General features: G+C 40.3%; 1 protein-coding gene across 8 annotated transcripts in view; it reads right to left on the reverse strand.

Moving 5' to 3' along the window:
• The window catches only part of PRTFDC1 (phosphoribosyl transferase domain containing 1), a 100157-nt gene that overhangs the window by 52843 nt on the left and 20534 nt on the right, over positions 1-26780 (reverse strand). The window contains exon 4 of one of the 8 annotated variants that reach the window (XM_033852456.2): positions 11660-11939. The exons of the other annotated variants lie outside the window; for them this stretch is intronic. Within the exon in view, the coding sequence (XP_033708347.1) occupies positions 11676-11939 (264 nt within the window). The 3' untranslated portion in view covers positions 11660-11675. Of the gene's footprint in view, positions 1-11659; positions 11940-26780 lie in introns of those variants that run through there. 8 annotated transcript variants of the gene reach the window in all.

Raw genomic sequence — 26780 nt, forward strand, 5'->3', positions numbered from 1 at the left:
CAAAGACTCTTAGAAGAGACAAAGAAGGACACTACATAATGATCAAGGGATCGATCCAAGAGGAAGATATAACAATTGTAAATATTTATGCACCCAACATAGGTGCACCTCAATACATAAGGCAAATACTGACAACCATAAAAGGGGAAATCGACAGTAACACATTCATAGTAGGGGACTTTAACACCCCACTTTCACCAATGGACAGATCATCCAAAATGAAAATAAATAAGGAAACACAAGCTTTAAATGATACATTAAACGAGATGGAGTTAATTGATATTTATAGGACATTCCATCCAAAAACAACAGAATACACATTTTTCTCAAGTGCTCATGGAACATTCTCCAGGATAGATCATATCTTGGGTCACAAATCAAGCCTTGGTAAATTTAAGAAAATTGAAATTGTATCAAGTATCTTTTCTGACCACAACGCCATGAGACTAGATATCAATTACAGGAAAAGATCTGTAAAAAATACAAACACATGGAGGCTAAACAATACACTACTTAATAATGAAGTGATCACTGAAGAAATCAAAGAGGAAATCAAAAATACCTAGAAACAAATGACAATGGAGACACAACGACCCAAAACCTGTGGGATGCAGCAAAAGCAGTTCTAAGGGGGAAGTTTATAGCATTACAAGCCCACCTTAAGAAGTAGGAAACATCTCAAATAAACAACCTAACCTTGCACCTCAAGCAATTAGAGAAAGAAGAACAAAAAAACCCCAAAGCTAGCAGAAGGAAAGAAATCATAAAAATCAGATCAGAAATAAATGAAAAAGAAATGAAGGAAACAATAGCAAAGATCAATAAAACTAAAAGCCGGTTCTTTGAGAAGATAAACAAAATAGATAAACCACTAGCCAGACTCATCAAGAAAAAAAGGGAGAAGACTCAAATCAATAGAATTAGAAATGAAAAAGGAGAGGTAACAACTGACACTGCAGAAATAAAAGAGATAATGAGAGATTACTACAAGCAACTCTATGCCAATAAAATGGACAATCTGGAAGAAATGGACAAATTCTTAGAAATGCACAACCTGCCAAGACTGAATCACGAAGAAATAGAAAATATGAACAGACCAATCACAAGCACTGAAATTGAAACTGTGATTAAAAATCTTCCAACAAAGAAAAGCCCAGGACCAGATGGCTTCACAGGCGAATTCTATCAAACATTTAGAGAAGAGCTAACACCTATCCTTCTCAAACTCTTCCAAAATATAGCAGAGGGCAGAACACTCCCAAACTCCTTCTACGAGGCCACCATCACCTTGATACCAAAACCAGACAAGGATGTCACAAAGAAAGAAAACTACAGGCCAATATCACTGATGAACATAGATGCAAAAATCCTCAACAAAATACTAGCAAACAGAATCCAACAGCACATTAAAAGGATCATACACCATGATCAAGTGGGGTTTATTCCAGGAATGCAAGGATTCTTCAATATACGCAAATCTATCAATGTGATAAACCATATTAACAAACTGAAGGAGAAAAACCATATGATCATCTCAATAGATGCAGAGAAAGCTTTTGACAAAATTCAACACCCATTTATGATAAAAACCCTGCAGAAAGTAGGCATAGAGGGAACTTACCTCAACATAATAAAGGCCATATATGACAAGCCCACAGCAAACATCATCCTCAATGGTGAAAAACTGAAAGCATTTCCACTAAGATCAGGAACAAGACAAGGTTGCCCACTCTCACCACTCTTATTCAACATAGTTTTGGAAGTTTTAGCCACAGCAATCAGAGAAGAAAAGGAGATAAAAGGAATCCAAATCGGAAAAGAAGAAGTAAAGCTGTCACTGTTTGCAGATGACATGATCCTATACATAGAGAACCCTAAAGATGCTACCAGAAAACTACTAGAGCTAATCAATGAATTTGGTAAAGTGGCAGGATACAAAATTAATGCACAGAAATCTCTGGCATTCCTATATACTAATGATGAAAAATCTGAAAGTGAAATCAAGAAAACACTCCCATTTACCATTGCAACAAAAAGAATAAAATATCTAGGAATAAACCTACCTAAGGAGACAAAAGATCTGTATGCAGAAAATTATAAGACACTGATGAAAGAAATTAAAGACGATACAAATAGATGGAGAGATATACCATGTTCTTGGATTGGAAGAATCAACATTGTGAAAATGACTCTACTACCGAAAGCAATCTATAGATTCAATGCAATCCCTATCAAACTACCACTGGCATTTTTCACAGAACTAGAACAAAAAATTTTGCAATTTGTATGGAAACACAAAAGACCCCGAATAGCCAAAGCAATCTTGAGAACGAAAGAAGGAACTGGAGGAATCAGGCTCCCAGACTTCAGACTATACTACAAAGCTACAGTTATCAAGACAGTATGGTACTGGCACAAAAACAGAAAGATAGATCAATGGAACAGGATAGAAAGCCCAGAGATAAACCCACGCACATATGGTCACCTTATCTTTGACAAAGGAGGCAGAAATGTACAGTGGAGAAAGGACAGCCTATTCAATAAGTGGTGCTGGGAAAACTGGACAGCTACATGTAAAAGTATGAAATTAGATCACTCCCTAGCACCATACACAAAAATAAGCTCAAAATGGATTAAAGACCTAAATGTAAGGCCAGAAACTATCAAACTCTTAGAGGAAAACATAGGCAGAACACTCTATGACATAAATCACAGCAAGATCCTTTTTGACCCACCTCCTAGAGAAATGGAAATAAAAACAAGAGTAAACAAATGGGACTTAATGAAACTTAAAAGCTTTTGCGCAGCAAAGGAAACCATAAACAAGACCAAAAGACAACCCTCAGAATGGGAGAAAATATTTGCAAATGAAGCAACTGACAAAGGATTGATCTCCAAAATTTATAAGCAGCTCATGCAGCTTAATAACAAAAAAACAAACAACGCAATCCAAAAATGGGCAGAAGACCTAAATAGACATTTCTCCAAAGAAGATATACAGAGTGCCAACAAACACATGAAAGAATGCTCAACATCACTAATCATGAGAGAAATGCAAATCAAAACTACAATGAGATATCATCTCACACCAGTCAGAATGGCCATCATCAAAAAATCTAGAAACAATAAATGCTGGAGAAGGTGTGGAGAAAAGGGAACCCTCTTACACTGTTGGTGGGAATGTAAATTGATACAGCCACTGTGGAGAACAGTATGGAGGTTCCTTAAAAAGCTACAAATAGAACTACCATATGACCCAGCAATCCCACTACTGGGCATATACCCTGAGAAAACCATAATTCAAAAAGAGTCATGTACCAAAATGTTCATTGCAGCTCTATTTACAATAGCCCAGAGATGGAAACAACCTAAGTGTCCATCATCGGATGAATGGATAAAGAAGACGTGGCACATATATACAATGGAATATTACTCAGCCATATAAAGAGACGAAGTTGAGCTATTTGTAATGAGGTGGATAGACCTAGAGTCTGTCATACAGAGTGAAGTAAGTCAGAAAGAGAGAGACAAATACCGTATGCTAACACATATATATGGAATTAAAAAAAAAAAATGTCATGAAAAACCTAGGGGTGAAACAGGAATAAAGACACAGACTTACTAGAGAATGGACTTGAGGCTATGGGGAGGGGGAAGGGTAAACGGTGACAAAGCGATAAAGAGGCATGGACATATATACACTACCAAACGTAAGGTAGATAGCTAGTGGGAAGCAGCCGCATAGCACAGGGAGATCAGCTCGGTGCTTTGTGACCGCCTGGAGGGGTGGGATAGGGAGGGTGGGAGGGAGGGAGACGCAAGCGGGAAGAGATATGGGAATATATGTATATATATAACTGATTCATTTTGTTGTGAAGCTGAAACTAATATACCATTGTAAAGCAATTATACTCCAATAAAGATGTTAAAAATAAAATAAAATAAAATAAAATATAAAAAAAAAAGTTGAAAACTAATAAAGAAGCCATTGGTAATGTTCTGTTTGTAGGTAACTGGTAATGATTACACAAGTGTATTTATATTCACTTGGTGAAAAATTCAGTGAGCTGTACACTCACAATTTGAGCACTTTTCTCAATGTAATTACACTTTGATAAAAGATTTTAATTAAATTCAAAATTTTTTTCCATTTTTAAGTTGTGGTATAGTTGATTTATAATTTATATAAATTTCAGATGTAGAACACAGTGATGCAAAATTTTTAAAGGTTATACTCCATTTATAGTTATTACAAAATCTTGGCTATATTCCTTGTGTTGTACACTACACCCTTGTAGCTTATGTATTTTATACACAGTAGTCTATATAGTTTGTACCTCTTAATCCCCTACCCTTATCTTGCCCTCTCCCCTCCTTCTTCCCACTGGTAACCACTAGTTTGTTCTCTGTATCTATGAGTTTGTTTCTTTTTGTTATATTCACTAGCTTTTGTTTTTTAGACTCCACATATAAGTGATATCACACAGTATTTGTCTTTCTCTGCCCAACTTAGTTCACTACACATAACACTCATCCTCTAGGCCCAGAGCATCAGGGCTGACTCCTCAGAGGCTGACCAGGCCCATCTTTGCAGGCCTGTTTCCTATCACACCCCATGTGCCCGGTCCTCCATCCAGCCCAGATCAGGCTTCCTCCTGTCCCTGTGCAGTGGCAGATGCTGCTTTCTCAGCCTAACTGCTGTCTCCTCTTGTCTGCAAAGAGAACCCTACTCTGCCTTCATAACTCAGCTGAGGAAGCCTCCCCAACCTTCTCTCTGCTCCCCATGCTTTGTGTATATGCCCATGACAGCGTGGCTGCCAGGTCCTCTCCGAAGTTAAGGGAGGCCTGGGTCACCCATCACATGAGGATTCTTATATGTTGGATATGAAGAAATACTAAGAATTACAAAAACGTGGTATAATTTGGATGCCAACAGAACACCAGCATGCGTGCGTGCACGTGTGTGTGTGTGCGCGCGCGCGCGCACACACACACACACACACACACACACACTAGCAAACTCCTAGACGCAGATGGGCCTCGCTGATACCTGGAACTGATGACTCGGATGAGTGAATGAATGAGTTTGTCTTACCATGTGAAACAAACAGAATAATATCTCCCTTGGTAAATGGCCAGAATATAGACCACACAGAAGGAACACAAAAGGCTCTCTTTAATTCTTTGATATCCTTGGCATTTCTGCTAAGATGCCAGTGAACTGGAACATTTTTATGTATCAAGGAAATAAAAGTGAGATTGCTACAAGACCTCATTTCATGGGAGCCACACATATAAGAGCCTTGCCTCAGCTGCTCCTCAGAGCTGTCCTGAGGGCCCCTGGCTGCATGCTCCCATTTAAGCATCACAGGCCCTGGTTCTGAAAGGCATGGGGTCAGAGGAATAGAGAAATGGACAAGATGCCAGGCGATCTTGGCACTTTTCCTGGTTTTGCTGCTAGCTTATCTTTCCTTAAATGGATTTCTTTGGAATATGGGCATATAGTTATGTCATAGTTATATCCACTCAGCATATAAAGCAGCTTATGTCTTACTTTCTTGAATATAAAAGTCACATGAACACATTACGGAAAAATGGGATAGGGTAGATAAGTATAAAAATGGAAAATGACCCAAGAAATGGAGACAGAGAGATAGTGAGTTTATGAGTTAGAATTCCCACAGGATAAAAGTATCTGACTTGAATCACTTCAAGGCAAATTCTTCAGGAAAAAAAAACCATTTCTATGAAAATAGCAACATAATCATTTTTAGAGCTATTACACTTTCACTTGAGCTCTGAAAATCCATAAAACCACTGAAGAAGTTATAGTCTTTCAAATGTAATGTCTAACATTAAAAAAAAATATTTGGAATGATTGTTTTCTTTCTTTCTCTTTCTGTCCTTTTTCGTTTTAAAACTGCATCCAAACACATTTCAAAGTGAAGTATTCTAACCCAGTATCAGTAGAGAACACAGAATAAAAGACTATTTCATTCTGCAGCCAGGCAACAAAATGTCATGACCTTTGCCCTCAGAGTTTGATTTTCAGTAAAATTTCTTTACAGAGTTTTCTAGCAACCAAGTGTTTTGAGCATTAAATGTGGGAAAATTTTACTTGAGGGTAACACTGCTTTCTAGGATATGGTCCAAGACATTTAACATGAATGTTGAATAGGGCCTTTTAGAATAAAGTTTCACTGACTGTGGCTCCATCTGTAACAAAGTCCCCCAAGGCCCAAGGCTACGTCACATGCTTGTATGCCCACCCCCGTGGTACAGAAGACCCTCAATACATTTTTGATGAACTGCATTTAATTGAACATGCCTTCTATCCTTTATCGAATAAAGGACTGGAAGACTCCATGCTGTATTTCAAGGCAATATTTTTAATGCCTAAACAGTGTTTCTTTACATATTTTGATATTTTTCACAGTCTCAGGCAGGAAGAAATATACCAAGTGACAAAGTGTCCAGTTTTTCCCCTAAGGAATGACGGCACAGCCAGGGCTGGAAGGGGCTGGGAAGGGCTGAGTGCTAGAACTTTCCACGTGCAACCGTGCCCTTCACTGGATCTGAGACCTATTTCGACTCGGGAGGCAACAGATGAACGTTAGGAGTTACCCCCTTTCCAAACAGCCCTTCAAATCCAGCTACACCGGAGGAAAACAGACTTCTGGCTGGAGTGAGGATGCAGGAGAGAGGGCATCCGTTTGAAACACCAGCTCCCACCCTGGGGCGATCAACCTTAAACAGGGTGTCTAACCTTCCTGAGCCTCGGTCACCTCGTAAGTTAAGTAGCGATCAGAACATCTACCTCAAAGATTAGAGAGAGATTGCAGGACTTTTAATAAGTAGCTGGGAATCATATATCCATTACCTGTGATCTCACTGTTCAGCATTCATCGTTGGCACTGTCTCCCTTACTAGGCTGTGGGTCCCTTTAAGGACAGGGATTGTGTAGGGCTTGTGTTTTCGCAGGATCTAGCAGAATCACTGATGCACAGACTTACAGCAAATGTCAGTCAAATGGATGAATTTTTAAATATTGTGTATATTTCTTCTTAATTTTTACAGCTTTGTGAAGCGGGGGGGGGGCGGTACGTCCCTTTCTTCCAATAGTGAAAGTCTAGTGTGCTCTTCCTGGCACTAAATTTAGGTTTCAAAGGTTCTTATTCCACATTTACCCCCTATATTGAAAAATGACACTTTGTTTCATCTTGCCTCCTACTGAAAGTCCAGGAAACACACTTCAATGAAATTAGGCAGGGGGCTAATTTAGCTGTGCAAGGACCTTTCTCAATGCTATGGCCAGATTCTATCAACATTGCTGGGTTCCCACGCAGATTCAGTCCAACAAAATGAAAAAAAAAATCTGTCTAATGAGCTGAACCATGGCAGAAGATGGGGTCTCAGCAAATTAAGGACCATTATTAGAGTGACAACTTACATATATTTTAAGGACTAGGGGAAGAATACACCTTTGGTTGAGGAAAGGGCATAAAGCCTAAAAAACTAAGACTTAATTCTGGTTTTACCAATCACAAGCTGGGTGACCACGAGCAAGTCATCTAACAACTCATATATTTTTATCTCGTTATGTATATGATGGGGACGATGACAGCCGTCTCAAAGGCTGTGGAAGATTAAGATAATGTATGTGAAAATGCAGTGTATGATCACAGTCAATCTTGTAATCTATGTTAGCTCTGTGAGAGTCAACTAAAAACCTAGAATTTCCGGTTGTTTGTATGACAGCAAAAGACTTTTTCTCCCCTCAGGAATATCTGATTATAGATCTATTCAGCCTCAATAAAATAGAGTACTCAAAAATGCAAGTCTACAAAATAATTCAAGCCCACTTACTTCACTGCAAAAGGATAACAACCCTATGAATCACTACTGGATTCCATTAAATAAAAACTGAACTTGAGACAATTAAAATTCAAAACCATTTACAAAAATAGTTATTATATTGGGCTTCCCTGGTGGCGCAGTGGTTGAGAGTCTGCCTGCTGATGCAGGGGACACGGGTTTGTGCCCCCGTCCGGGAAGATCCCACATGCCGCGGAGCGGCTGGGCCCGTGAGCCATGGCCGCTGAGCCTGCGTGTCCAGAGCCTGTGCTCCGCAACGGGAGAGGCCACAACAGTGAGAGGCCCGCGTACCGCAAAAAAATAAATAAATAAATAAAATAAAAAATACTTAAAAAAAAAAAAAGTTATTATACACGACTTTCCAGATTAAAAAAACCCCACTAAATCAGGAACAATGGTCTTCATTTTACAGGTAAGGAGACAGATGGCCAGAGAGTTTAGTAGCTTTTTTTTGTGTGTGTGTGTGGTACGCGGCCCTCTCACTGTTGTGGCCTCTCTGGTTCCGGAGCACAGGCTCCGGACGCACAGGCTCAGCGGCCATGGCTCACGGGCCCAGCCGCTCCGCGGCATGTGGGATCTTCCCGGACCGGGGCATGAACCCGTGTCCCCTGCATCGGCAGGTGGACTCTCAACCACTGCGCCACCAGGGAAGCCCTTTAGTAGCTTTTTTCAAGATTGCTTATGCACTATACACCTGTGCATATATTTATTGAATCTCAAACAACTAAAATATACTAACCTCAAAAATAAAGACAGTGATATTTAAAGCTACTTTTTAAAAAATTTGCTCTTTTAAGGTTTCAGTTACATATACCAATTTTGAGCATATAATTCAATGAGTTTTGACAAATGTATGCAGCTATGTCTCCATCATGACAATCATGATATAGGATACTTCTATCACCCTGAGAGCTCCCTGTGCCCCCTTTTTTCCCCTCCCCTCTACCTGCAGCCTTTGGCAAACCTTGTTCTGCTTGCTGTTATGATAGTTTTGGGTATTTGCAGAATTTCACTGAAATGGAATCACGCAGTATGCAACTTTTCTAGTCTGGCTCTTTTACTTAGCATAATGCATTTGAGATTCATCCATGTTGCTGTGTGTATTATTCTTTGCACGTAGTTCATTCTTTCTAATTGCTGAGTAGTATTCTATTCATGGAAGTACCACAGTTTATCCCTTCTCTGGTTCATCGACACTTGGATTATTTCTAGTTTTAGCTATTATAAATAGAGTTGCTATGACTATTTGTGTACAAGTCTCTGTGTAAAACATGTTTTTATTTCACTTGGATAAGTGCTTAGGAGCAGAATTGTTGTGTCATATGGCAAGTGTACATAAGAAACTACCAGAGTTTTTAAAAGCGGTTATACCATTTTACATTCCTACCAGCAGTGTATGAGGTTCCAATTTCTCGACATCATCTTCTGACTCGTTGATTATAGGTATCCTAGTGGGTGTGAAGTGGTATCTCGTGGTTTTGATGTGCATTTCTCTGACGGCTAATGATGCTGGGAATCTTCCTGGGTTCTCATTTGCCACTCATTTATCCTTTTTGGTGGACGGCCTATTCAATCCTTTTGCCTATTTTTTAAAATTGGGTTATGTGTCCTCTTATTAATGAGTTATAAGAATTCTTCATATGTTTGCATACGAGACCTTTATCAGATATGCTTTGCAAATATTTTCCTCCAACAGGTGCCTAAGTCCCAAACCTTAGAGTCAGCCTTGACACCTGTCAGCCTCTTTCCTTTCACAATGCAATCCTCCTGGCTCTATCTTAAAATGTATCTAGGATCTGACACTGCTCACCACCTCCACTGCTCCCGCTCTGCTCCACCATCTCTCACTGGGATTACTGCAGTAACCTCTTAAGTGGTCTCCCTTGCCCCTTCATTCTATTCTAAGCATAGCATCCTGAGTGATCCTTTTTTTTTAAATTTTATTAATTTTATTAATTTTATTTTTGGCTGCGTTGGGTCTTCATTGCTGCACATGGGTTTTTCTCTAGTTGTGGCGAGTGGGGGCTACTCTTCGTTGCGGTGTGCGGGCTTCTCATTGCGGTGGCTTCTCTTGTTGCAGAGCACGGGCTCTAGGCGTGCAGGCTTCAGTAGTTGTGGCACACAAACTCAGTAGTTGTGCCTCGCAGGCTCTAGAGCGCAGGCTCAGTAGTTGTGGCGCATGGGCTTAGTTACTCCGCAGCACGTGGGATCTTCCCGGACCAGGGTTCGAACCCATGTCCGCTGCATTGGCAGGCGGATTCTTAAGCACTGCGCCACCAGGGAAGCCCCTGAGTGACCCTTTTAAACCAAAAGTCAGATCCTGTCACTTTCCACTCAAAACCCTCCAAAGTCTTCCCTTTACTAAGTCAAAAACTACAGTTGTAAAAACAGAGAAAATGTTTACATTTTCATTTCAAAAAATATTACCCATTTACTTTTTTAAAAATTAGGCTTGACAATACAGTATAATAAAATCTTTTCACTAAATCAAATAGGGGGCTTCCCTGGTGGCGCAGTGGTTGAGAGTGCACCTGCCGATGCAGGGGACACGGGTTCGTGCCCCGGTCTGGGACGATCCCACATGCCGCAGAGCGGCTGGGCCCGTGAGCCATGGCCGCTGGGCCTGTGCGTCCGGAGCCTGTGCTCCGCAACGGGAGAGGCCACAACAGTGAGAGGCCCGTGTACCGCAAAAAAAAAAAAAAAAAAAAAAAAAAAAAAAAAAGGAAGGATTTCAAATATGGCCTCTTGAATGGTTCTAATACGATTTGCCATTGAAATTTCAGCTACTTTATGGAGAAAACACTATCTTTTCTAGGGCTGCCCAGTTTCCAAGGCAGAGTCACCCAGTAGAGGAACGCTATGCTGAAAAAGAGATAACCTTGTAATTGTCTTCCTCTCGTTAGTTCAGTTAGGTTAGCAAAGAGAGGGGAGTATAAAGCTGTCAGGCAATAACATCAAGCAATCTTAAAGTTCTTTTAAGCCTGACCCATTAAATAACTTCATGTGTATGTTAGGTTTGTGAGATGCTTAATGCAATTTTTAATTATAATAAACTTGTGTCATTTCAGCCAGAAATGACCCTTTTGAGCTAACTTAAATGATTTCCAATGCCCCTATTAGAACGTATTTTCATTCAGATTATAGTCAATGCTCCTAAGGGTAAAGGTCACTCGGGCAGTGATTTTAAAGAGATTTTTAGAATCTATTTGCCTCTCATATAGGGACTAGAATGCATGTAAGTGAAGGTCAGGAAACATACAAAGCAGCTGTGCATTCAAGATGCACAAACAAATCTTTCTTTGGGTCACATGTGAAGAAGTAGGATTTCCATGGTTATTACTGAAGAGAGTTAGAAGGTTTTAAACTTTAGGAATTAATGGCACTTTATTTTCCCTCTGGGGAAATTACTTGACTTCTGGGAATATCCGTTTGTTTGAATTTTTTTATGTTGATAAATTAAATGACCATGAGCTGTAATACAAAAACAGAATCCAAGACCAACACAGCCCTACGAACCTCTTGGCTCAAGTGTTTCAAAGCCATAAAGTTTCAGAGTCAAGTCAGTTAGAAAAAACAAATCGTAGAGCCAGGGCTCAGAATTACATATTTAAATAAGAGAATGAAGTCAATAATAGCTACAAGTAAACATTGTTTTAGGACATAGAACCCATCTGCTAAATTTCTAAATATTTTACTCAAGTGTGAGGAATGTGACACTTTCTACTATAAAGATTCCAGTTTGGTCTGAGTTACTGTGAAAATAGAAAGCAAGTCATAATGTACTTCCACAGAATTATTTCTTAGGCATTTGCTATCTGCTTTCTATTTTGTGAACCAGTGAGAACAGAACCAACACCCATGTGTACACAGTGCTCTAAAGTAAAAATGCATAAGGGTGAGAGGAAAACATAGAAAGAAGGTTTACAGCCATCGAGTGCTTCACGAAGATGTACTTCTTGGCCTGGCAACATCCTTAGGCAGCAAGGTGTTCTCTCCTGCTCAAGGTTTCTTCCCTCAGCATCCCAGGGGTGTGGTATTATCTTAACCTCAACACATGCTATGATCTGGTTTAAAGAGGAGAGTTTAAGAGAAGTCAGTGAAATTTGTTTTGGAATGTATCGAGAAAATATGGCCTTCAGCCCTGCTCTGCTTCTTACAAGGTCTGGGCCATAAGAAATGCCTTTCAAAGAATTTTATTGAAACTGCAGGCACAGCCAACTCCTTCTCTAACTAGGTCCATGTCAACAAATGCTTCATCTTCTCCACATCAAAGCAAGTGGCCTCTACCTCAGACCCTAACTAGGATATAATAATAATAATAATAATAATAATAAATCATAGTTGTTATTTATTGATCATCAATTTGCATGAATCTGTACTAGGGGTCTTCTACAGGCTATCTAATTTATTGCTCATAAAGTCCTCTCATGAGATAGGCATGAACAGCCTGAGATGAGAATACTCAGATTCAGAAAGGTTTAGTAACTTTGATACTGGAATTTGCATCAGATGCATCTTTATTCTAAAGTTTATGCTTATGGTTTCCACATTCTTCTTTATTACGCTTGCCTTTTTCAAAGACCTCTGACATCTGGACAGGGAAATGGGTCTTCTAGCTTCCTAAGCCATGCTTCCAAATAAATAAGAGCTTCGGAGAGAATTACTACTCAACTCAAAGGTAAAACCATTACTATTTACCATTATTTCCCTCTTAATGACCCCGTCCAACATTTGGCTTCTATTTCCCCGAAGGCAATGTTAGAATTGCACACATCTCCTAGGCAAGGAGTCATTTCCAATGTTGTACCCCACTTCTGATGACTGGTTGTCTAGGTTAGCTGCTATTGCTGACAGCATCATTTGCTGAACCTGTCCTTCTCTCTTTGTTCCTTAAGACACTTGGGCTCTTGTCAAGGCCAATAACAAGTTCCATCTTGCTAAATCTGGAGGTGAATTTTCAATCTTTTTACTCATCGATCAGCTGCATTTTTGATCAGCCCCACCTCTACTCGGCTTCCAGGACATGACTCCCTGGCTGCTTCTCCTCCAAATCCTGTGCTAGTTTCTTCTTGCCCTCCTAGTTTCTAAATATTAGGATGTCCCGGGGCTCAGTCCTTGGATCTCTTCTCCACCTACTCCCTGGGTGACCTCATCCTTTATCATGGCTTTAAATTCCTCCTATACATTGACCTCTTCATCCTCAACCTTTTCTCTGAACTCCAGACTGGCATATCCAGCTGCTGTTCGTCTCAAGTGAGCAAGAAGAAAAATAGCTTGAAACCAAACTCCTGGTTTCCTTTGCAAACCTCCTCTTTTCATACTCTTCCTCATTTTAGGCAAATGGCAGCTCAGTCCTTACTGTTGCTCAGGCCCAAAACCTGGGAGTCGCTCTTGAAACGCAACATCAAATCCATCACAGCAGCAAATTTGGCCGATGGTTTTGGCTTTACTCTAAGACGTATACAGAATCCAAACACTTCTCCCCCCGTTTTCTGAAACCAGCCTGATTCAAGCTATTATTATCTTTCAAATTACTGTAATGGCCTTCCAAATGTCTCCCTGCTTCAACCTTTGCCCCATTCTTTCTATTCTCAACACAACAGACAGACTTAACCTTTAAAATATAAGTCAGATCGTGTGATTCTAGTTCTGTTACTTCTTTGACTTCATGTCCTGTCAATCTCCCCTCACTTACGCTTCTCTGGCCCCCTTTGCTTTTCTCCAAAGGTGCCAAGCATATTCTCACCTAAGAGTTATTACACTTGCTGCTCCTTTGCTGGGGGCTTACCTCCCTTATCCATATGGTTTGTTCTCTGTTTTTTTCCAGTCTCTGCTTCAAATGACCCTCAATTAAAGTCCACCTTCCCTGACTACTCCTCCCATGACCCTCTTTAGCTCACCCTATCTCTCTGATTCAGCTTTATTTTCCCCTATTTTTCACTACTTGACACATTTCATATTTTCTTGTTTTTTTCTTATTTTAAATTTCCTGTCTGTTTTACCTAAAATGTTAGCTGCAGAATGGCAAGAAATTTGTTTTGTTCACACCTGTCTCCCTAGTACCTAGAACAGGGCTTGACCCATAGTATAATTATTTGTTGAATGACTAGCCTATGGCAATCTTGTGCTCAAAGAACCCCCAAAAGCATCATCTCCCACTTCCTGACAAGGCTGTCTCCTCCACCTAAACTTTAGACCTTCCCTCTTATGGCCCAATTGCCGTATCGTCCTGTCTTTCCATTGCCCTAGAGATCAGAGTTAGCTCCTTGGCTCAGTGGCGCCATTGAGGACGCAGGCCCTCTCCCTCTTTCCTTCCCGCCATCCTCAGTAATTAGATGAGTCCTTACACTTCTTGTGGTCCTGAGAAGACCGCTACAGTTCCACGAGTCACTCGGTGACAAAATCCCACCTTGCTAAAGAGAGAGAGTTTCCTCCCACGGTTTGCCTTTCATTAGGGAAACAAACTATTCCCTCTGAGAAGACTCACAGTGGGCTTCCTTTTACTGTGTCAAATGCCCACTTCTTAAGTGCAAGGGAGGCTAGGAAAGAGAGATGCCGGCATCAGCAGCCTCTGCAGCGGGAGGTGGAGAAGTTATGGTCAGGGTAGGAATGGTTTCTCAACAGGCAAACAAGAGTATCTGCTACCGTGCAAATAGTTTTGACTTCCAAGAATTTTTCTTCCCCTTTTATTTGTCTTCTCTTTTTCTGTTCCAGAGTCTTGTTCTTGCTTTGGAGATACAATATCTCATTTTTGACCTATGTTCAATATTATTAAACATAATATTTTGAAATTTTCTTCTATTCCCTGCTTTACTTCTATTTTCTTGGAGTTCCCTTTATATATTTTTTGCTTTTATTTTGTTTCACGTGTGTAGTCTTTCTCTTTCATGTTAGAGACCGTTTTGCTTGTTTGTTTTTAAAAGTGTATTTAAAAGTGAGACACACGAAAAGTCCTTTGTAAGGAGTTATGCGTCCATTGGGGGCAGAGAGGGACGACAGATGGATTTACTAGATGGGGGTGGGAGTAGTAATACGCCTGACTGCCAAGGAAGGGAGTGATGGTCCCAAAATCTCATATAGAAATTTTAGCTGAATTCCCCCAGGCCTCTGCTTTACTTGATGTCCACACTTTTGACACCTTTTGGTTCATTTTTTTCTGAAAATTTAATCCTCAATTTTCTGCAACAGTGGAAGAGGCAGATGAGGGTGGGTTGGAAGGGGAAGAGAGCAGTCACATGACTTCAGACTATGGAGTTGGGGTAGTGCAACCAGGAAGTCCAAATGGTCTGTTCAGATATGAGCCCACTGTCTGCTGCACTGACACCTTTGGAGCCCTAAGTCTCTCTAGGCTCTCCGTGTCATTCCTGCAGGCATTTGGGGCCTGTTCACCCCGTGCCATTAGGTCCATTATCCCTGGCACTATTATCTTGTCTCCTGTTCAGTGTGCCACATGAGGTTTTATATACAGTGTATATAAAATATATTACTGTCATTTCAGGGGAGAATGTAAATCGAATACGTGTGGTCAATCTGTCATTTTAATGCAGACATCCCAGGATTTTAAAGATTCTATAAATTCAAATCTGTCAGGAACCCTACCGATCTCGAAAGCTGACCTTGTCATTTTACAAAAGAAGACAGGAAAGCTCAGAGAAATGAGGTCCTTGCCACAGTGATCTGTAGTGACGGGGTCCTTCTGGGAGCAGCAAGAGACATGGTCCAGCCTCCATGCTGTTGAGCAGGCTGCCTAGCTTTGCATCTCAGCCCTGTTCTCTACCAGCTCCGTGATCTTGGGACAGTTTCTCAAACTCTCTGTGACACGTGTTCTTCAAATGTAAAATGGGGATAATTATACCTAACTCAGCAGGCAGTGGTTGGCATTAATGCATTAATATTTGTAAAGCACTTAAAATAGTACTTTTACACTGTAGTCAATTATTCAATATTATTAGTTTGGATAAATCTAACTCAACTTTCAAAAAAACCCAGGCATAGTGCTATTACAGTACTATTATAGTAGAAAGAGATCTTAATTTAAGAATTTGTACAACTAATATTAGGGATAATTTATTCTAGTATATGTGTTCTGTATGGAGAGATTAGCTTAACAGTACTGCTGACAGAAAAACCATTATCTCCGAAAAAGTTTGCATTAACCCATCCTTTTGAAATGTTTAAATCTATCCAATAAAAGAAACAAACTGAATTACATATTAAAACATACTCATTAATCATCCAAAATGACTAACAATTCTAATTCTTACAAGAACACTACCTTTAAAACATCAGAAAAAATTATCCTTTTTTGCTGGTCCAAACTGATCTGCATTAAAAGTGAGTGGATTTTGCTTCAAATAAAGAAATAAAGCCAGGCTTTGTTTCTTCCATAGTTAATTATTTCTCTGCCTACAATTCAACAACAGTTAGAAGTGATTTAAAGAACTGAACAATAGAGGCATAATTAATATCTTCCTGAGTGACTTGGGCTCAGAAAGCAGTGGAATAAGGGGAAAATTCTATTTTCATCTTTAAGAAATTATCTTCAGGAGGAGGGGCAATATAGGGGTAGGAGACGTAGAGGTACAAACTACTAGGTATAAAATAAGCTACAAGGATAGGACTTCCCTGGTGGTGCAGTGGGTAAGAATTTGCCTGCCAATGCAGGGGACACGGGTTCGAGCTCTGGTCCGGGAAGATCCCACACGCCGCGGAGCAACTAAGCCCGTGCACCACAACTACTGAGCCTGCGCTCTAAAGCCAGCGAGCCACAACTACTAAGCCCGTGTAACACAACTACTGAAGCCCACACACCTAGAGCCCGTTCTCTGCAACAAGAGAAGCCACCGCGATGAGAATCCCGCGCACCACAACAAAAAGTAGCCCCCGATCGCCGCAACTAGAGAAAAGCCCGTGCGCAGCAAGGAAGACCCAATGCAGCCAAAAACAAATAAATTTTTTTAAAAAGCTATAAGGATATATTGTACGATACAGGAAATACAGCTAATATTTTATAGTAACTATAAATGGAGTATAACCTTTAAAAATTGTGAATCACTATATTGTACACCTGTAACGTATAATATTGCACAGCAACTATACTTCAATTAAGATAATTTTTTAAAATAAATTATCTTCATAGGAAGAGGGCTACCACTGTACACTTTCACTTCTCAGATTTCTTAAACACAGGCCAAGATGAACTTCAGACGTGCACCCTTACCAGAATTCTAATTGGGGCAGCTTCTGGAAGCCATCTCTTCCAGCTGCCTTTCCTAATTAGAAGAGGCTCTACAACCAAAACAACCCCCAGAGGTTAGTAGGGCACTAAGCCCACGCCGGCACTTCTGCAGGGGCTCATGAGAAAGGAAGGAGTAATTCCTGGCTTCCAAGTGTCACATGCCCACCCATACTTCCCACTACTGTATTAGATTAGCATTTGTAGCAAAAGCATTGCTGATTCATCACGACTACTGCTCTAGAGTGACTGCTGAGTCTCTTCCGGAGGCGTTTCTGACCAGTCATTTCTGTCTCTGGCGTGAGTTTCAGGGCCCTTGACGTACTGCTGTGCCCTTTCCCTCCCTGAGAGTCATCCTGTTTTCATGGAAGACTCTCATTTGTCAATGTCTGTTTGAATTCCATTTCTATTCTCCAGGAGAAAATAATGCTAGGCAAACAAAAAAAGAAGTATTTTCAAAACTATCCTCTAAATGAATGCCAAATTAACAAAAAGAAAGTGAAATCATTCTTGTCCTTGAAAGCTATGAATCTCAAGAATTTTAATGTGTTGAAACTACCTAAGTCGTTAATCATCTTGTGTTTAATAATGGCAAACTCACTCCATAAAGTAACCCAAATTATAACCTAAAATGGAATCAAAACATTAAATTCAAACTATGTTATAGCACAATGACCATCATAAAGAATTTTTTTAAAAATAAATTTATTTATTTTACTTATTTTATTTTTGGCTGCGTTGGGTCTTCGTTGCTGCGTGAGGTCTTTCTCTAGTTGCGGCGAGTGGGGGCTACTCTTCGTTGTGGTGCGCGGGCTTCTCATTGCGGTGGCTTCTCTTGTTGTGGAGCACGGGCTCTAGGCATGCGGGCTTCAGCAGTTGTGGCACATGGGCTCAGCAGTTGTGGCACATGGGCTCAGTAGTTGTGGCGCACAGGCTTAGTTGCTCTGCGGCATGTGGGATCTTCCCGGACCAGGGCTCGAACCCATGTCCCCTGCATTGGCAGGTGGATTCTTAACCACTGTGGCACCAGGGAAGCCCCAAGGTTTTATGGTCTTGATGCTAGGTTTCATATTCTATATCAGTAACAAAATGTTGATTAACATAACGTAACTTAAAAATAAGGGCAAGGATTTTTGCTGCCAGCAATTATTTTTGTGCCAAAAATTAGACACTGTCTGGACATAATTAATAAAACACCACGTTGTATCTTTTTGGGAAAAGGTCAGGTACAAAAGGATTTAAATGATTTTTAGCATTCTTACTGTATATAGGCAGGACACCCGAGTTTCATGGGTCCAGCATGCCTGTGACTGATATATGGGGCAAGGCAGGGACATGAAATATAACTGGAACCCTGGGGCATGTGATGCCATCAATACTCCTAGTACATACGCCTTCTGGTGGGCCAGGCCCTGCCCTGTTGGCAGGTGCTGCAGCCTTCTCTTCTAATAGCTAAGTCACTTGGCTCCCACCCACACCTCACCTACTGGCTCAACCTCATCAAATCTCTAGGAACAAACCCAACCTCAGACGGGGACTGAAACTCTTTGGAACTGCTGAGCAGGCATCTGGGACCTCATGCCCCGTGACTCAGTAGTACGTTTCTCCTGCTGGCTCTGGCATTCTGCCTTGTTCTCAAGATTCAACACCCACTGTACTCTGGATCTGTGGCTTGTCCTGTTTGAAACTTGCCCAGCACTCTTAAGGAATTGGGGGTGCTCCCTTCTCCTACCTGTCTACCTCCTAGGCCCTGGGGTCCTTTGCCTCCTCCACAGCCCCAAAGGCAGCCGTGGTACCCTAGTTCAGGAGTCTGACAGACCTCCACTTCCTGGCCATGTGTCCTTGGGGTTCCAACTAACCTCTCTGGCCTCAGTGTCCTTTCTTGTGAAAAAGGGGTATTAGGAGCACCCACTTCATAGGGGTCTTGTGAGGGTTTAAAGAGTTCATACATATAAAGCACTGAGAACAATAGTTTGCCATAATAGATAAGTACTCAGCGAATACCCAGCTTTATTAATAGTAGAACCAATAGTAGGACATGAGCTGGCGGATACTACCAGCCTCGTGCTTGGAGCTCTAAAGGCTGTGGTCCTTCAGCCCATCCTTCTACTACCTGTTACACCTGCGGCACTGGACTTCACCTTGCACTGGCAGGAAAGTCCGCTCCCCAGCACGCCCCGCTCCAGGCTGGGTCTGATTTCTTGTCCCGGACCCAACCCCAGCCTGAGGCAGATACAGAGTTAAGCCCAGCTCTGTCCCCAGTGTTCTCTGAAAGCTCGGTTGTCTCTACAATTTAATCATTGCTTCTGCATTACTCTCTTATTTGCCCTCTCAGTTTTCGCTCTTCCTAAGACAAATCCTAATAAGCATCTCTATAGAAAATTAAATTTGAATACAAAGAATGTACACTAAGAAAATGCATAGATATGTACAAAATAAAGACTAGGAATTATAACTAAAAATGTTGCTATAATCCCTACCATTTTATTACACAGTTTGGTTTCACTTATATATATATATATATATATTTTTTTTTTTTTGCGGTACGCGGGCCTCTCACTGCCGTGGCCTCTCCCGTTGCGGAGCACAGGCTCCGGACGCACAGGCTCAGCAGCCATGGCTCACGGGCCCAGCCGCTCCGCGGCATGTGGGATCTTCCCGGACGGGGGCATGAACCCGTGTCCCCTACATCGGCAGGCGGACTCTCAACCACTGCGCCACCAGGGAAGCCCTTTTTTAATATATTTTACTTGATAGAATTAGAAATCTCAAAGTAAACTTCCCTAGAGCAACAGTAGATGATCTCTTTTAAGATCAAACTAGATATTTGCTTCATGCCAAGTTCCTTCATCCATGCATCCTGAAAGCCAGCAGTAAATATATCTTAAGAACCAAAGGTCAAAGACAAAACAAGTAATGTCAACGCTCTTTGTTTCAGTAAACATATAAACATGACAGATGTTTCAGCATCTCTATCCCGAGGTCACAGAGAAATTATGTTCTGGTTTTCATACGTGATTTTGATGACGCGTAAGGATTTATGTGGATTGAATCAAACCACCCAGGCCTTCCCCGGTTTATTCTTTACTACATAACTCTCCCTTTGAAGTCTGCATAAATGTTTTGAGGATATTAAAAATATTTTAGATACTAAGGTGGAAAAAATCTGTAGTCTCAAAGAAATATCCTACCATTTGCAAAAGAATATTGGAATAATATTATGGGACCTGAGATTTAAGAATAACTAAAGGGTAAGGACAATGTTTTCTGCCACATGTCAGCGATTGAAACACTTGGTACTGCCCAAAAGGGGGGAACTACCAATTCATCAATTCCAAGTTGTACATTTTCCTTAAATTTTAATATACCCAAAATCAAGATGCATCTTACAATCATGTCACGTCATGGCTTAATTTATAGCATTCTTTTTCTTTCTTAGTAGTACATAAAGTAACGGTGTTCTTTACCATCAATGATGTCTCAGATTTAACAAAATGTAACTTTTGGAGTTTCTTTTCTCTTACCTTCCCTCTTTCATTCCTTTATTTTCTTCTGCTTTTCTATTCCTTTAGTTTTCCTCCCTTTCTAGCTTAAAAAGGCATGTGTACATATATGTGCATAATATATACACATATATATATAAAATGTATATACATATATACAAATTACATATACAAACATACTGTAGATACACACACACATACACACACATATAATCCTCTCTGTAGACCCATCCAGCACCCCCAAGAACTGAGGACCTCTTTTCTCCACATGTCCCTCTCTACAGAATCGAACTGGGGTCCTTTTCTTCACCCCAAGCCTGATATGGGACTCTGCTAAAGATGGACTGCCTGTCTCCAAAAGAAAAGGGGAATTCACCAGTGAAGCTGTCTAATCTTGGACTTTTGTTTTTTGGGAGGATTTTGATTACTGATTCAATCTTCTTAATAGTAACTGGTCTGTTCATGTTTTCTATTTCAAATAACAAGTGTTGGTGAGGGTGTGGAGAAGAGGTAACCCTTGTGCACTGTTGGTGGGAATGTAAATTGATGAAGCCACTACGGAAAACAGTATGGAGGTTCCCCAACAAATTAAAAATAGAACTACCCTATGATTCAGCAATTCTACTTCTGGGCATTTATCTGAAGAAAATGAAAACACCAATTTGAAAAGATTTCTGCACCCCCATGTTTACTGCAGCATTATTCACAATAGTCAATATGGAAACAACCTAAGTGTGCATTTATAAATAAATGGATAAAGAAGATATAGTATACACACACACACAGTGGAATATTATTCAGCCATAAAAAAGAATGAAATCTTGCCATTTGCGACAACGTGGATGGACCTTGAGGGCATTATGCTAAGTGAAATAAGTCAGACAGAGAAAGACAAATACTATATGATCACTTACGTGTGGAATCTAAAAAAAAAACCTCATTGATACAAAGAACAGACAGGTGGTTATTAGAGGCAGCGGGGCTAGGGTGGTGAGAGGTAGAAGAAATGGGTGAACAGTTCTTGTTTTTGTTTTTGTTTAAATAAACTGAAAAAAAAAACAAAAGAAAGGGGCATTCAACACGAGGCCCCCTTACTATGTGGAAAACTTTCAGTGAAAGGCTGTTGCAGGGTGAAGTGAAAAGTACTCACTAACACTCAGGATGCTGGATCTGGTTTATCTAACGGGTCCCCATTCCTCACTAGCATGGATGATAAAGGACTGACTTAAAGCCTTTGTTCTGAACTCTGGGAATGAGAGAGAAGAAATGTAGTTTAGCTTTCCCCTTCCTTCATGGGAATAGGTCTGTGGCCAACTCTTTGCTCTAATGAGCCTCTTTAATAAAGGTTCCAGCTTCCCCAGGGGCCCACATGCCCTGCATGGCAAATGTTTCAGTCCCACTGCAGCCACACTCTGGATTCCATTTTATCTCCAGAAAGCTTTCCCTTGGCGCTGCCAACACACAGGAAATATTAATGAATACAAGCAGGGCATGTGCAAGCAGCATGGGGGAGGGATCCAGGACAACAACAACTTGCCTAAAGTCTCAGTTTGTAAAGACTTGAAGTTTGATGAAGACTTTACTTTGCTCGCAGGTTAGTTAACCAAATTGGTGGAAAACAAAGAAATCAGAGTATAGCTCCCTGAAATACACTTTATCCTCATGTGGGCTTGTACATAAATTAACGAAGCTTTAAATCAAGGCAACGTTTTCAGAGGGAATAAAGGAAAAACACTTGGCAAACAATACATCCATGTACAAAAAAGCTGGCTGAGAAGTAACTTGCTGACACCTACTAATACTCCATCCCACTCCTCTCAAACCCTCTCGTTTCTCTATTCCCAAGCCCCTTAGAACAGATATTCCAAAAGTCTTCCCACCCCTACCCTTACAGAGCTTTCTCAGAACACACTAAACTGGGGAGCTCAACTGGTAGTTGAATGATGCCTGTTTCTTTTTGCTTCAAGTCTCTATACCCTCCAGAGTTGGTAGGGAGCTTGGTGCTCAAGATTCCTTTGAAATTCTGCTGGATCTGGCTTCCCAAGAGCAGCAGCTCTAAGTGAATCCAGAGAGAAAGCAGGTGTAGGGAATGTTCTTATCTTTTGGAAAATCTCCATAGTGTAGGGGGCAAAGAGGAAAAGAAAATCATAGCTTCCCATCACTCACAAGAAAACCAGCTGTGAATACTTATTATTCACTTTTTTGGAGGGTATGTCTTCATAGTTTATTAATATCAAATATAAGACATTTCAGAAAAATAAGCAGTTAATTGTCTGTTTATGGATGCTGTCATTCTTCTAGCAATTACAGGAGCTGGCTTAACCTAGTAAGGTAAATATTAAAATAAACCTCGGGAAAAAATTATGCTGATATGTTTGGTGAAATTTCCCTCCTTTTAACCTAATACATCTCAACCCATCAACACATCTCTAGATTGAGGGTATGTTTTAGTGGTCACAATCTTGGGCTCTGGAGTTGAACTTGGGTTTGAATATTAGTCCTCCACTTACAAGCTGTTTGACCTTGGACATATTACTTAACAGCTCAGGTCTCAGTTTCCTCATCTGTAAAATGGGTATAACAATATTACCTAATTGTTTCTCGTTTTCTGTCTACTATTGAATCAATCAAGTTTGGAGTTTTCTTTATTCTTTCTTGTCCTTTCTATTTGCTGGAAAGTTATACATAATATACATAGTATTCTTATTCTTTCAGTGTTACACTTAAATTTTTAACAGGCATGCCTAACTGAAATTTTGTAAATCATCAACCTCTTGATGCTTCTCCTAAACCATACACAACCTTAGAATGCTATTATTCTGGTCTTTTTAAATTCCACTTTGTTTTACCCCCAAAATGGGTTATAGTGTTATTGTTTCATCAATTATTTGAACCAATCAAAAGTTTGTTGATTTACCTACATGCTTGCCAATCTCTTTGCATCACATTTATTCATTTGGGTTCAACTTCCTTTTTACTAAAATATACCCTAAATATACTAAAATAAATTAGGAGATGTTTTCAGTCAGCATCTGTTATCAGGAAACTCTTCTAGAACATGACTACTGAAGTCTTTATCTGGCACTCACGCTTGACTTCAAGATCAGCTGGGAATGAAAATCTAACAGTTATTTTCTCTCAAAATGATACTACTACTCCACATCTTCTGATTTCTGCTGTTGCCTTTGAGAAGTCTGTTGACAGGATAGTGGTAATTCCTTTAAAGGCAATCTTCCTTTTCTCCCCAGTTACTTTTACAATCCCTTCTTTGACTCTGGGGTTTTGCCTTTCAGTTTCACCAGGATGTGTCTACCTGTGGTGTCACTGTGCTTCCTGAATCTGAATATTCACGTCTCCTATCAGCTCTAGAATGTGATTCGCATTATCTTATCAAAAATTGCCTCTCCTCAATTCTCTCTAGTCTTTCCATATGGAATTCCTAGGTGACACATTTTTGAGCTTCTCACTCAATTTTTCGTGTCTCCCATCCTCTCTTTCTTATATTCCATCTCTATCCATGCTACCTTCTAGATAGTTTTTCAGATCTATCTTCCAGTTCAAAATTCATACCCATAACAACATTCAATCTGTTTATCATTCAAGTTACTTTCTTATCCATTCAATTAGTACCTTTTTCCTTGCTAGACATTCTATAATTTCCCTTCCCAAAGGTCTCATTTATTTTTTCTTCTCGTGTTGTCTTATCTTTCCTTTAAATCCTTTAATTTATGTCTTTAGTCATGTTAAGCATAATTATGTTATATTCTCTTTCACATAGCTTGTTTACCTATTTTTGGTATTTACTTTGCCAGCCAATCTGGCCTATGGTAGTTTGTTTCTATGCATCTGTTGTGCTTTGGGTGTGTGAGCTCAGGTTAAGGGAGGCTTACCCGTGGAATCCTGCCTAGGTTGAGATATTCCCTCCAGAGAGGTTTTCCACTTGCTTCTACCAGGGAATTTGGGAGTAGTGTGGTCTGAGACCAATTTTAATATTAAATTCTCTGGTTGGAATTTCCCAGAGGATGCAGGTAAAGTAAACGAAAACCTCAAACTCACATGAGGTACAGACTCCTGTTTAAAAGTTCCCACAGGATATTTCACTTTCCCACTCCAGCCCAGGCCAAGAAGGACAAGCTAGTTTGCTAGGGTCTTCCATTACTAAAGGATGGATTTTTTTTCAGCAAGGGCATATACCTTTGAAGGCACTGGCTTTGCATGAGGGTCTCATCTAACTTCCCATTTTATATGGGTCCAAGCCTTTACCATCTGCCTCTCCATGGGGGTTAAAGTCAGATTACTGAGACAACAGCTCCCAACCCTGCCTCTTGGGAGCCCCCAGTTCACACTTATGCGCTGATTCTCAGATCTTCATTCCTGCCCCCTGGATATTCCCTACCTTCTTGTGAGCTCCAATAAGCATTTAAAAGGCTTTTTAAAAGTTATTACATTCACCTAGCGTTTTTAGATGTCTGTAGCAAGAGGATTTTCAAGTTGTTTATTCCATAAAACTACCACAATCAATTTCTTTGTTTGGGTTGTTAACCTACTTGAATGTATTACTTTGAGAAAAAGAAAATATTTTTTAAATGTGTAACATAATGGTGTAACACAAATAGGTGCTCATGTAATGTAGTGTTACCTTTGGATTATTAGATCAGCTGAAAAATTAGGCCCCGTAGACAAAAACATTTTTATGAGAAATAATTGATATTTGATTCTTTGTTAAATAAAATAAACACTGAATACTTTCACTAGTTTTGTTGATCTTATAAGACAAGCTACAAAGTATAGCCATTTGTGGGCATATGGGGTTTAATACATGTAATAAGTTCTTTCTTCATGCAACTTCCAGATTTTCTCAAGTAAGGTCACCGTTTCTTAAAGGCAAATTATTGCATAATGATGATAATTGTATATATGAACTTTATATTTGTCTTACATATATTTTAGGGAAAAAACCAACTCCTTTATTAGTAACTCGTGAAACAGTAAAATTTTGTGGAAAACCTTAGAAAAAACTGTGGGAAATGTGATATGTTGCAAAGGGCACAGGCTCGAGAGACAGATGGGTCTGGGCTCTGGTGCCATCTCTACTATTTATTGGCTGTGTGACCTTAGGTGAGTTAATTAACCTCTTTAAGCCTCTTTTTCTTCATCAATAAAAGAAGAGATGAGTGATACCTGGCAGAGTTACACTCAGGATTAACTGAGATAATGAATTCATCTGGCAAATGCTAAATGAACACTAGTGAAAAGACAGAAAGAAGGATGGAAGGAAAAAAGAACGGAGGGAAGGAGGAAGGAAAACTTGAAATGTTCAGGAATTCAGGCAGCCAGTGCCTCTCAATTCATTTAAAGAACAGGAGTATGTGAGGCCATGCTCTCCAATGAATTAGCCTAATGCTAATTTCTAAGTAATCTTAGTCTAGATGGTTATCACTCATGCAAATTCACTTCATGTCTTACGGGAAGTTTAATACAAAACAAAGACAAGTCAAATTGCCTAGAGCCTTGAGATATCTGGACCATCCATCCCTCAGGAAGGTCCGTTAGTAAACAGTGGAGGGCTCAAACAACTGGGACCCCTCCTGGGAAAAAAGCCCCTAAAGAGAACTATGAATGCTGATGGCTGTGACCAGGAGACACACTGCCTCTCAGTAAACTGAACTTCCAACTTTTTTCCAAAAAAAAAAAAAAAAAAAAAAAAAATTAAAAAGAATCACAGAGTAGAAGGATAGGAGGGAGTAAAACTACATGATGCTTCTGACCAGCACTCACAACAGCCCAGAGTCCTGACTGCCCTCCAGAAACTTCTAAAGGAATGAAGAGAACACCTTGGTGGCCATTGTTTCTGCTAAGATGTTTTCCAGATGTCTGCTCCCGATGAGTTGGTCTGGAGGTATGAGGGAGCACCAGACACCCTCAGAGGAAAATGAGCTATAGCCCTGTTCCCCTTGTTTGGTGGTGTCTTAATAGGTCTCTGTCCTCAGGAATGTTGAAGGAGCTCAAGTGTGTAAAGGGATGGTCAGCTCAAGACTAAACTGAGGGCAATGAATTCACCTCTGGATGAGGACAGCTTATGCTCTATGAGCAGAGAGCTGGGCTGTTCACCTCATAGCCTGGTCTATGAATATGGTTTTCCACCCATTTCTGAGGAATTTAATCAG

This window comes from Tursiops truncatus, chromosome 2, assembly GCF_011762595.2.
Source record: "Tursiops truncatus isolate mTurTru1 chromosome 2, mTurTru1.mat.Y, whole genome shotgun sequence".
In the NCBI taxonomy this organism is placed as follows: Eukaryota; Metazoa; Chordata; class Mammalia; order Artiodactyla; family Delphinidae; genus Tursiops; species Tursiops truncatus.